We start from the raw sequence: 13,282 nt of genomic DNA, 5'->3' as shown, positions 1-13,282 counted from the left end.
CGTAACATAATCACCCTCTAAAATATAATCAGCAGCTTTTTTCCAGGCAATCTTTGGATACAATTTGAATCAACAAACTGAAAGGAGTACTACTAAAATTTCCTGCATTAGTGGGCAAATTCTCACTACAGGCAATGCCAACACAGAACCTTCATGATATTTCTTAGCACTCATTTATTTTAAGTGGCAAATCTCTAAGCCCACAGATTCCAGAGCAGGCAGAGGCAGACGGTCCCTTCCAAGAGCTGCGAACATGCTACTGACAGCTGACGGGCACCTCAAGGTTTCTCAACTGGGTAGGCAAAACTGAACGTTGCTACATGAGGAATGAAAGGCAAGGAGAAGGGACACAGCTGGGTGCACAGCTGTGGGAGAACAAGGTGTCACAGCACCCGCTGCTGCTGTGCATGAAGAAAAGGGGAATATGCATGATGTGGGGGAAAGGGAGAGGGGACAGAAGGGATGGGCCAAGCAACTGCTCCTTCTGGGGGAGGGCATATTCCACCCATCCTCAGCCCACTATCGAATTACAGAATGGCTGATGCTGGAAGGACCAGTAGAGGTCGCCATTGCTGCCTCCAGAACAACAACTGAACATAAACAGATGCTTTGGACTCTGGTACCTATGGCAGGTGCCTACTTTTCCTGTGTTCAAAACAGGCTTGTGAGATATTTGCTTTTCAAAAAAATCAGGCTACAATTTGATGTAGATATATTTTAATATAAGGAAGATGATTCACATGAAAAGTCTGGAGCATAAAACATTCAGGCTTCTGCTACACCTTTTGTATAGATGCCATTAGTAGAATTACAAAATGAAAGCCATTCCCTGCCCTGCTCATCCACTATTTGCCAAATGGGTTTCTCGCTGTATAAATAATACATATTTTGTAGATCTGTTCTTTTTATGTAATATTTATATCTTGTCTAAGTAAGAAGTGACAGAAATGTAATGTAGTGAATTTGTACATTATTTTTCGTTGAAAGAACTTCTGTTTTTGACAATCCCTTTCCCTATAAATTTCTCCTTAATTAATAAAAAAATTATCAGCACGTAAAGAACTTCAGAACTTCCTCTTACAGCCTGAACAGTTGATAAACACCTTTAAGAGTAACTGTTGGTTTCAACTCAAATTCCATAGATTATATGGCTGTGACATCATGTAAAAAGAACCTCAACTACACGGCACACTTTGGCTGGAATTTCTGTCTAGCAGTTTGTTGCTCAGCTGAGACTCTGGAAAGTCACATGAAACCTGCATGGGATTATTTTCTAAACAAGCTTCCTGGGTATAATATATTTAAATTTATAATGCTAATTTGGTAACCAGTTATACTGTGTGCTCCCTCCTCATGTCATCTGACCTATGTATTATGTACGTGTATATAACCAACACAGTATGTAAAAGGTACAAGATATATTTGTGCATGTGTACACATAGTATGCCTATGATACACAAGCACTGTATGTATACGTTCTTATTTTAACAGAATGTTTGACAGATTCTGCCAGTAGTTGTACTCTTCCTTCATAAGACACAGTTAGCTTAACTGCACATAGCCACATTCTCATACGAGCTATTCAAGCTATGCTATCATAGAATCCCATAGGATGCAGCCTCCAGTCCTTAATGGAATCACACAGATCCACAAAGTTAAGCACACGAAGAATGTTACTTCATTAATGATTCCCCATGAGTTTCCTATTTATTCCTATTCCCAGGTGCTTTACAAAATGGGATCACAGTTTAAAAAAACAACATTATTTTCACAATTTTCAGCAGTATTCCATTTCTAGGAATCAAAGCAACACAATTATCTAGTTTTCTCTGTAAGCCCTTTAATATTTATCTGGCCTAAGTTTCATGAAAATGAATGTATTAAAGAGAAGCTAGAACTGTTAGGAGAATGGCTGGAGAGTTTTAAGTGATATCCATCTATGTGATATCCATCTACCTAGCAAAATACATTTCAGTGCACAATTGGAGAACTCCTCCGAACTGCCTGCTGCTGAGTCAGGGTTGCAATTCTCATGTAATATCCTTTGTTACTCTTCAGTCCAGACAGTTAATTCTACAGATAAGAGACATCATCAAAGTTAAACAATCAAAGAACAAATTGTGTTACTACGGGCAAATTACAATTTTTACTTTATTTTTTGGTAATCTGATGAAGCTTAAAAGGTATTTTAGTTATTTTGCAGTTTACACAATTTTGTTAGCAGATTCTGCTAAAAAAAAGAACGTGTATACAATGTTTTCTGTGCTCTATACTACAGAATTTTTTAAATGCATTCCAAAACTGTGGTTCCTACATCTCTAATGATGTAGAGATACAACAGCCATTTTTAATTAGTATTTAAAAAGATTCATTCATTTCTTCTCACAAGAGCAGATACTTAACATCCATCTGGTGAGAGAACGCAGCCCAAATTGCCAAACTCTTTTTGGAAGTGGAGGGTAACATTAATGGCACATATCCCTTTGGACAGCCAAAAGCCACTGCTGTTTCTCCAGGGTGGTAAGATATAACTTTTCTTTCTATTTCTTTGGCACATAAGCAGTCTAAGGCTTGAAAAGCTCCTAATTTTTTTATTCAAAATAAAAATCACAAGAACTCAGAAAAACTTAAGTTGTCTGATATTATGGAATTTCAAATACACTTCAAGAGATACTGATCCTATGGCTTCCAGTTGTTTACATACTAAAATGATGTGACACTATGCCTTTCATTTAAACTTTGGGTTTTAAAGTTGAAACTATGCATAATGGTGCTTAGTATGAGTACACAGATTAGGCATAATTTCTTAGACTAAGTATTCTTACAGATGTTCGCTCACAACAGATAACAGTGAACAACTGATGTTTCAGCTGGAAACCATACAGTAAACATTATTTAGCACTTTTCATCTCCACTTTTCATGTCTGTGTACACATAAATAACCAAAATATCAGACTTCTTGCAATTAGGTAGAAATATATGCTTACCACAACTTGGTAAATTGAGGTAAAGATGATAAGGGTATCATCTCAAAGCTCTCTGTGTGTAATTCTGACAAATTTCAAAGGACTTAACAGATAATGCTATTAATAAAGACTTAAAATAAATACCATTACACGTGCTATAAATGTTGCTGGCATCTCCACAATGCTTTAAAATATTGATTAGTGCTACGCTGGACAGCTGAATCATCAACGCCTGTCCTTGCTGAGGACAAGAGGATGTCTTGTAAGCAGATTATTTATATTTTTAATATCTTTAGCAGGAAGTATAGTTCAGGTTTGGCAATCATTAGGACTGATTTTGTACGTGTTGCCCTTCATCTATAGGCTTCTTCCAAAAGCAATCTCAGTCTGCACTAAGTGCAATTATAAACAAACCGACCTCTTTTACCTAGAAGAGGAAAGACAATCTGGAATCTTGCACAGTAAGAAGTTTGTTTTGGCCAGAAGCAAGACCAAGGCTCCAAATTACAGCTCTGTGTATTCAGTACCTCTGGTTTATCCTGCTTGGATGTAACAGAAAACTGAAATCCAAAGGATTGTTTTCTTTTTTAATAAAATGTGCAGGTGGTCTTGGACATGCCAAGATAAAATATTTTTTTAGAGAGCTAAAGAGATCTGGCTTCCTTTGCAGTATCTCTCTTAATTCCACAACATAATAATCATGATCATCAAACCCAGGACATTATATTAAATTAGTTTTTATACTTGCTGTGCATTTTGAGAGAGTCTGTTGGAACATATTACTCCCAGCATATTGTGTGCTCTTAGATCCTATTCCATATCACTATATCTGCAAATACTTGCAATGCAAAAAATACTGTCTGCCTCACTCAGCAATGCAATCCACATGTCTTTAATGCAGTTCCATATCAGCACTTCAGACCAAAACAAAACACTGAAAATTGTAAAAGACAAAAATACTTCTGGTGGCGTACAGCCAACCATGGTCTGAACACTTTGCTTGTGAGCTTGTCTCATGCATGCAATATTTGGAATACAGCTCATAACCTTTGGCGGCAAAAATATAGGTCTTTAGTCAAAAAACTCAAGCAACAGTTTGGTTCACTGGAGTAAGCTCAGGCCCACTGGCAGCTGAACTGCTTTAGATGCTATGAGTAGATGTCCAGCTCCACTGGCCATGCCAGAATACGCTGTCCTTTACAGACAAAAAATAGAATTCCTGAGTGCAAGTATAGAGCAAGGCAGGTTCTAAGTGGAGATCTGTATGCAGTCTTCCTCAAGTTGTGTTACCTGTTTGTTACATGAATAATGCCCCACTAAAGGGCTGCAGAGCTGTCTGAGCTCTGCATCAGCTCACTTCTTCCTGTCCATAGGTACCAGCCTGGCTACCATCCATACAGCACAGTGGGGTCAGCCAAGATTGATACACAGCTTCATACAGATCTGCCATTTCCACACCTAGAAGGTTCAGTCACCACAGGGCGTAAAAGACAGCTTTCAGGGTATAGAGCTTAATTGCAAAGATACATGACCACAACTGGGAAAAGAGGAATTAAGTAATCATTTCACACCACCTTGCTCTCTCAGTTACTCCAAAAAGAAATTTTCCTACAGGAAGTTTTCCTCTGTGGATCAAAGCACCCATTACACCGCCAATAACGTGAAAACTTTATTCACATTAAGCATCACGGATTTCTCCACCAACTCCACAGAAAAGGCCACAGCAGAACACATTTTAAGTTTGAAGTAGATCAGCTCTTTTGAGAAGGTTAAGATGGTAGGCTAACAACTCATGAAGCTTGATAAAACGCACAGCCATTTGAAAGAATGAAACAGAAATAATGGATGTGGGCTTTTATTGCAAACACATTTTGTATTGGATTAAATTTGGTTTCCAAGATCCAAGTAACTGCAATTTTGTCTTGTTTCCAGTTTTGCTATCTCAATCTTAAGAAAAAGTCTCTTCACCTCGTCTACACCACCATGCAATGACAAGGAAAGGTATACAAAAGATTACTAAGTTCAATATGGCTCCAACTCTGAACCAAAAACATCTTCCAAAGTCAACTGTATACCCATTACACGCACTGTATACACGCTGAAAAATAAACACTGGCAAATGCAGAGTACAATCTTGGACATGACTCAAGTAAGCGGGTTCTTAAAAAGGATTTACAAAAGATATAAATGCTGGCAACTGAAAGACATTAACTTGAAGACTTAAAACGAACTCTGCTCCTTTTCAGGAGAACATCTCACATTTCCCTACAAAGGAGGTATGCTGCAACAAGCAGGAGCAGATCCTCTCACACGGCGCTGGAACACAACCTGAAGATCCCACAGCAGAGGCTCTTCCCCTCCCCAGATCCTAAGAGTTGGTCTTCTCTGATCACGAGCAAGTGGTTTCCGAAGGTGAATGTCAGTTGTGTCAGTGCTTTGCAGCCCCGCAGCCATCCACCACAGGGCCACAGTTCGGCAGCACCTCAGCAGTTGAGGCCGTGGCGGCTCACAGCAGGCAATGTGCCCGTGTTAAAACACGAAGACTGGGACCATCGTTCCTGCCATGCCCTCAGTGTCTGACAGCCTCCAGCCACCCTCCCTGGCACCCACCACGGCTGGGCATCACTCTGCCAACAAACAGTGTGGTTGGCACTAACGGCGAGTACTGCCCCACCGACCCAGCGAACAGCCCGCCCTGGGCCCAGGCCCCTCTGTCAAGGCTGCACTCCAGAAGGAGGAACGCACACCGGGCGCTGACGAACGGGCCGCACGACCAGTGCCCACCGCCCCGGGGCCAACAGCCGCCGCCCGCCACGGCGGCTCGGGCCGGGCCGGGCCGGGAACCCCGCGCCGCGTGCGCGCTGTCAGGGCGAGGCGGGCTGCCGGGACGACTGCTGCAAGTTGCCCCCAGGAGTTGGGGAGCGGCCGCCGGGCAGAGCCGGCTCTCCGCCTGCACCTCCCTCCCCCCGCCCGGCCACCCGCGCTCCGGGCCGGCAGCCCTCGGGGCGCTCTCGAGGCTCCGTCCGCAGACCGAGCCCTCGGGGATCAAGAAGGCAGAGGGACACTCACCATCCCGCCTGACGTTGGAGGAGCGCAGGGCTCGGATAGATCCGCTCTGGGCAGGGGCGGTGGTGCCCTGACGGCTGCAAAAGTTCGCGCAGACGACGGCGTAGAGGAGGAGGAGGATGAGCAGTTGCATTGGGATCCGCTGTGCACGGGACGGCGGCTCTGCGAAGAAACGCGGCTCTGCCCGCCGAGCTGCTGCCCTCCCCGGCTCTGCCTGCCGCCCGTACTGCGTGCGCTGCTCGTGCGGGCTGCCCGAGCGGCTGAGGGAGTTGTGAGCCGGGCAAGAAAATGAAATAAAATGAAAGAGAACACATAAAAATCCCACCCGAAACAGCAGTCAGAGCCGCCGAGTTACTCCCCCAAACTTCCTCCACGCTCAACTCTCCGCCGCGCGTCTGTGCCCGGCCGCAGCGGCAAGGTGAGAAACCCCCGGCGGGCACCGCCGCCCCCTCCCCTCCGGCGGCCGCGCCGTGACCCGGCTCCAGGCGGAGCCGCGCTCCCCTGCGGCCGCCGCGGCGGAGCTCCGCGCCTCGCACCGCCCCCGCGCAGCGCTCGGCTCGGCTGCAGCCGCAGCCGGGGTGTGGGGCGGCGGGAGCGGGCGGCGGGCCCAGCGCCGCCGGGGGGAGAGGCGGCCCCGGGGGAGGGGGGCTGCCCGGGGGCAGAAGGGAGGCGGCAGGGAGCCGGGCGCGGGCCCGCTGATGGATGCGGCGGCTCCGGGCCGGGTAGAAGTGTCGGGGTGTCCCGGAACCCTCGGGTCCGCGGGAGGGCTGTTGCGTTGGGCAGGAGACGGACGGAGCCGAAGAGTGGAAGTGTGTTCAGGAGTAACGTTAGCTGAAGGAGAACAGCACGTATCCCTGCGAGAAACGAACGGGCTCCTCTGTCGTGCTGAGCACTGTCCAGAGCTTTTCATAGAAGATTAATTCCTGCTGATTTAGACTGAATAAATTGAGTCTGCCTTTGATTGCATTACGGCCTGGATGACAGTAGGTCCGAACCCAAGCAAGGTCTGTGAGCGGGCCGTGATCACATTGCTGTTTTAGTGCTGTTTTTCCTTCCATTAACTACAATATAGTGAAGTGCAGACAGAGGAAAAAGTTGGGTTTTCACTGTTCCGTAATAAATCCTTACCTACTGAAGTTATTCCTTAGGGCACTTCACACTGTCCTAGCCAGTCTGACAATGGGCAACATGCTGCCGGACCCTTCTACATGAAACAACACCTCGGTGGCAGCAGAAGAGTCAATACAGAGCCATATTGGGAGCACGGGATGAGGCCTGCCGCTCACAGTGGGTGCCTCTGGCTGTATGAAACGTTTTCTCCAAAAGCGTGCTAGTGTAACAATGGAACTGAAACATCTTGCATGTCTTAAGGAACCAGTAGGGTGCAATTCTGTTCTGCATAATTTGTGGTTCATATCCCTTTTATGTTCACCCAAACTGACAGCAAACCTAACCCAGCTCCCATGTGGAAGGCAGTGGGAAGGCTTCAGCAGTGCTTCGCTCGTGGACAGCGTGCCTGTGCTTTAGGTGCCCCGTTTGGGAGAAGTGGGCAGGCAGTGGGAAGGTGGCAAATCTGACCACCCAGTAGATGCAGAGTAAGAGGAAGGTGAAGACGGGGAGCTCTGAAGATGTCTTCTGTTCATCTTGTCCACGTGTCAGCTCATTTCCCAGTACAGTGCAAGGAGCTTGCAGAAAATGTCAGCTGGATCCCACCTACCTGTCCCTCTTCTGACTGCAGCCTCTTTGTAAGATGAGGGGTGGAGCCCACTGCCCTGAGCACAGTACATTGAGGAGTCTTTCCCAGTGCCCTCAGGCTCTGACTCAGCTCCCTGCAGTCTCTGGCTGCTTCCCCTGATACATATGATGGCTCTTGGGAGGTGGCCAAGGAGGAAGAGGAGGAATGTTAGATCAGCCTTACCCAGGAGGCAAAAAGGCATTTGTCAGTATCTGAGCGCTCTATAACTCAGTCAGGAAGGGGCACTGTTTCTAAGGCTGCATTTGTCTTTATCCATACAAATTCATATAACATAAAACTCATACCTTCTGGTCATTTTCTGTCCCCATGTCTCCTTGGCTGTGCAGGTCATCTTCAATGCACAAGGAGCAGGCTTTGGCCTAAAACACCCCACAGTTCTTAGATGTGCTCCCTGGCTTGATATAGACAAGTCTGAATTTCCTCAGGCTGACCAGGGCACAGAACTGACATTCTACAGCATTGTTTTTTGGGTTTTTGTTTTGTTTTGCTTTGTTTTGTTTTGTTTTGAAGCATAGATACTGCTGTGATGCTTGAGATGAAGTTCCCATTCATGCAGCAGAGGTACAGCTGAGTGTACTTGTTGCTTAGAGAACTCTCAAGCAAAACAGCATGGGGCCTCATAAATTAGACAGTGACGAAAACAGCCAAGTGGATCCCAGCACCCGTGGCTTTGATATATTTCAAGAGGAGCTGTGTATAACTCCTATCATACTCTCACGGAACGTTTCTCTTCCTCCCTTTGCAAAGCATGGGATGCTGCTGCCTTTGCTCTAAAACTGAAAATATTTTTTCAGCAGAAGGATGTGAGTCTTTTTCTCAGATAAGAAAAAATCCAGGCAGTGCTATTTGCCTTGCTCAGGTAATTATTTTAGTCCCAGTATCAGAAATCCCTGATGTGTCCATTTGATGTACAGGTGTACATCAGAAAAATTTTGGAACAGAGCAGGAAGGCTGGCAGGCACTGGTAGGCCTTTGTAAAATGAGTCTGTGCTACACCGTCTGATTCTACAGCTTTTCAATTCACTTTGAAAAACACTAAACCCACTAAAACCTAAAAAAGTATCTTTATAAGGAAATGTCATAGAATCTCATGTGAAAGGATGAGAAGTTTGGTTTATGTTCAATTTTTAGAGCATTTCAGTGGAGCTTCACTTTGTGGAGAACATCCCAGTACATTGGCTAAACTGTTCTAGAGGTCTGGGAGAATTTGAAGTATTCTATAAAGATTTCTTTATGAGAATCTGCAGTAAATCATGTTTACTGCTTAAAAGGACACATGGATATGTAAGTGTGATGACCTATGTGATTACAAATCTGTCATTATGACTGAGATCTTGGTAAAATAGTGTAACAGTTAATATGAGGTTCAATTAATACAGTTAAAAATATATATAATTAGTGCTAATCAACCTAGAAAATCTTGTCATGCTAACTTGGAAATCTGGTTGACAAACAGTATAGCATCAAATTACAGCTTTCATACGGCATGTTACTTGGTATCACAGTGCAAATCACATGAAATGAAAGGCTTGCATACCAAATGTTTTCAAGATGCATTAAATGAGAGGTTTAAAATGTTTGATAAAAAGGGAGACGCCACTAAATTGGTTATTTGCAGGAGGGCCCCACTCTGGCTAATTTTTGGTTCTGAATTGATTTGTGTTTTCAACAGTGACCTGAGGAAAATACAGTCATTACTCATGACTTTTGCTGATGACAGAAATCCTGGGGGAGCAATAGACTAATTTACACTGATGGTGTTATATGAAAATAGATGTGTAGATGTGGTAGAAATATAAAGCTGAGAGCTGGCATAGCTGATGTTTTAGAACAGTCAGTGGTAGGTCTACTCAGTGCCCATGGCATCTACCTGACCTTATTTGAGTCTTCTGGATGTGCCTGGTGTAAGCCGGTCCCATAGGTTCTGGTTGTCATAGAGAGGATGGGATGTCATCAGAGGGCAGTTTAACCTATTGGTTTTAGGTGTCTGTGCTGGGAAGGGATTAATTGTTTTCTGGCCTTTCCCATTTCTTTCCGCTGGCTACAGAGAGAGCATGGAGAGTAAATACATTTATGGTTACTGGGTGAAGTTGTTAATTCTAGAAAGCACTGGTGCAGGAAAGATCGGGGGGATAGATTATCAAGGAAGTCAATGGGCTGCAGCACTCACTGCCATGACTTGCTGGCTGGCAGATGCGCCTGTGTCACACAGTTTGTTCATGGAGCACAGATGTGTTGTACGCCCACCCCTTAAAACACTGGCAATATGGTGAATAAATAGCAAACTCCAAGATCTTTGTGCATTACCACATGTGAATCCTCTGGTGTTTATTTAAAGAAGGACATATCGTGGTGAAATTTGGGTCTAGACAATTATGATTAAAATTAAAAGGCATGCTTTGAAGTGTGGTAAGCCATGGAAGTGTCAAATATGTCATGTATTCTTCTTCACTGAAAATTTTTAAGTCAGGATTTAATGCTTTCCTAAAGCTGGATGAATGGTTACAAGCAGTATTTAGGAACTCATGGGACCTATTGATCACTTCTGAAAGGTCTGCAAAAGTGACAGAGAAAAGCATGTTCATGTGTACCGTACTACAAACCACAGATTTAATCTGTAGTTGGTTCTGCAGTTACTGGAAAATGATAACTGAAAATATTTACCTCCAGGGACTGATTCAGGGCAGCACTGTGACATCTGTTGTAGGAGGGCAGGCGAGTGGTGACAGTGATCTTGTCCCCCTGTTTATAATCCATGAATGATTTGAGAAGGAGCAGAGGTGCAGGGAGTACTATGGAGAAACATCTCAAGACTGCTAAAAGCATATCTGAGCAAATGAATGGAACTATGATAGCAGACCAAAAGAATGCAAGGAAAAAGCTGGACCAAAGCTGTTATATGCATGGAAACAGCAATGAGGGCAGGGTGATGTGTTGATAATTGCATCACCACACAAGCACTGGGACACCAAGTGGAGTGCAGCACAGTGAAGAGTGGCCCAGATTTACTGTCTGAACTATAGGCAGCACTTCAACAACATATAAGCAAAACACACTGTGAAACTGAACACTTAAAGTGTGGAGTTTATCAAGCACAAGCTCAAGCAGTGCTGCCTGGTACCACCAGCTACATACACACTAGGAACTTAGCTTTGATTGATGGCAACTTCTTATAATGCTCTCGACATTCGATCTGTGCCACAGCCCTGTAGCCAGTGCTGCTGTTTGTCCCCCTCCAGCAGCCAGCTGTGGCTGCTCATTTCTCTACCCTGCTCCTGCTAACAGCTGCATGCAGCTTTGGTTTAAACAGGCTTTTGGCCTCCCTCCATGCCTGATCTGCTGCAGGATGCTGTGCCCTCCTCTCTTTATATCCCTGCTTCCCGTCCCAACTCTTAAATGGCTTTTGTTATATGTAAGCAACTTCTGTCTAGTTCCCCACTGCAACTGTCAGAGGCAAATACTGCACCACTGACACACACACGTAAGGAGGAAAAGGAGCTCTGATATTAAAGATATTTATTACATTTTGAGAAATTGCCATATCACTCAGACTCTGCCACTGGTTCATAGTGACAAAGCCAACGGGCATACAATGTGCAGTGCTCAGGGTCATGCTTTCAGAAAATGAATATGAACCACACCAAAGAAAAAATGTTACCCTCCCAAGGTTAAATAGGATTTTTTTTCCCCCACTGATATCATCAGAGCCACCATTTATATTTAAACTCATGTTCAAAAACAATGAGTCAAGTTTTTGTTAATAAGAAAATAATAGCTTCAAAAAGGCTACATTCCTTCTATATCTTAATTCCCAGGTTCATAGACTTTAAGGATAAAAAAGATCTTTATCAGATTATGTAATCTGGTTTCTTCCACACAAGCCAAAGCATTTTGCTGTCTGATCAGCTGCTTCGATTTCTGAAAAGCTACCTTGGTAATTTTTAGATGAAAAAAGATCAAAACTTGATTTTAAAAATGAAAGAAATGCAATTTTACACTACCTTGAAGCAGAGAATACTACAATATCACTGATAGGTAATTCAAGAGATTAATTGCTATTTTTTTAATGCTGTCTTTTTTCCTCTGGATCTTGTACAGTGTATGAGCAGTAAGCTTTTATGGGGATCCTCATCTCAGTCTCTTAAAATATTTGGATACAAGTAATCTGAACCTACTGCTTTGGACTTAGCAAAACAGCTATCCTCAAGCCACAGTCACTTCTACCTAACCATCCTTGTTACTTCTGTTATTTCCATTGTTATTTCTGTGATCAATTCATTTGCATCTGTCAAACTGAGGTCAAACAGATTTTGTTTCTCTTGGATGTAGTTTGAGCTAGAAAGCCATTGCCTACAGTTTTAGAGAAATTCCGAGAATGTTTCATTACTGGCAGCCTAAGACCTCAAGGAAAAGCGGTTTTTCTTGTGAGAATTTATGTTTTCTGTCTGACCATTGTAGATAATTCTTAAGAAATAAAGTATCCAGTGTTAGTAATACAGAGAAGACTGTGCTGTAGGCACCTCTGACTGCTATTCTGTTCAGACATTTAACTCAACATCTCTGTGTTCTCTCCTCTGGGACATGAAGGAGAGCAGTGAGCTTGACTTGAGCCTTTTCCTTCCCAGCACATGTTTATCATAGCTGGGAAGAACACTCTAAAATTCTGCAAATTGTTGTTTTGTGACTAATTAAAACATACCAGCTAAGCAGTGTTATAAATACTAAAGTGCATCTCACTGCTGAACCCTCATAGAATCAAAGAATCATAGAATCACTAAGGTTGGAAAAGACCCACAGGATCATCCAGTCCAACCAGAGCAGTGACTACTCTTGGATTCACAAAGATGGAACACAAAATTCTTGTCTTCTGCTGTTCTGCAGCATGTGCTCAATTGAGAAGATACTCCAGTGATCAAACATCTTCCTTTTTGATTAAAGATTCCTTCTCAGTTTCCTGAGAGTTGGAGTTCTGAGGAGCCATCACAGGATTTGTGTCCAAGATGAGGCCCTCTGTTCAGCCATCTATATCATAAGAATTTTGGGATTTTCTAAGAAGTAAACCTTCTAGATACATAAAACTTTTCCTCATCCTTCTGAGTTATGTCCTGATTTATGTCCTTCTAGTCACAGCTTGTCTTTCATTCTTTGCAGTTTTATGGAAAACTTTATGAAACACTTACTCATCTTGTCAACAGTTTTGAAACCACTGAGCCATGACTCTGGATTTGTCTTATTTTTTTTTTTTCTTTCCTTGATGGGTAATTTCATTCCTCTTCAAAGTCTACGTGTCCTTGTACAACGGACGTACTTACTAACTTGAGTGTCGAAAACTTCAGTTTCTGTTTTTTTTTCTGTTCTTTTCAACTCGAGGGTTTTTCAACATCAGCTTACAAATGAGGAGATTTCTAGCTTGCAGTAAGGAATGTACGGCGTATAATAGAGAATCACTTTTTCATTGCTGAACATCTTAGTCATGTATATGGTTTTGTGCTTG

At 43.5% G+C, this 13,282-nt stretch overlaps 1 protein-coding gene across 4 annotated transcripts in view; it reads right to left on the bottom strand.

The window, feature by feature from the left end:
* The window catches only part of PDGFD (platelet derived growth factor D), a 139,919-nt gene extending 133,484 nt beyond the window's left edge, over positions 1-6,435 (bottom strand). For all 4 annotated transcript variants that reach the window (XM_015278141.4, NM_001277811.3, XM_015278143.4 and 1 more), the window contains exon 1: positions 6,036-6,435. In XM_015278141.4, the coding sequence (XP_015133627.1) occupies positions 6,036-6,165 (130 nt within the window). In that variant the 5' untranslated portion in view covers positions 6,166-6,435. The remainder of the gene's footprint in view (positions 1-6,035) is intronic.
* Positions 6,436-13,282: the final 6,847 nt, after the last annotated feature.

This window comes from Gallus gallus, chromosome 1 (genome assembly GCF_016699485.2).
Source record: "Gallus gallus isolate bGalGal1 chromosome 1, bGalGal1.mat.broiler.GRCg7b, whole genome shotgun sequence".
Taxonomy (NCBI): Eukaryota; Metazoa; Chordata; class Aves; order Galliformes; family Phasianidae; genus Gallus; species Gallus gallus.
Note: the sequence above shows the minus strand (reverse complement) of the source record. Positions and strands in the feature narration are given on the sequence as shown.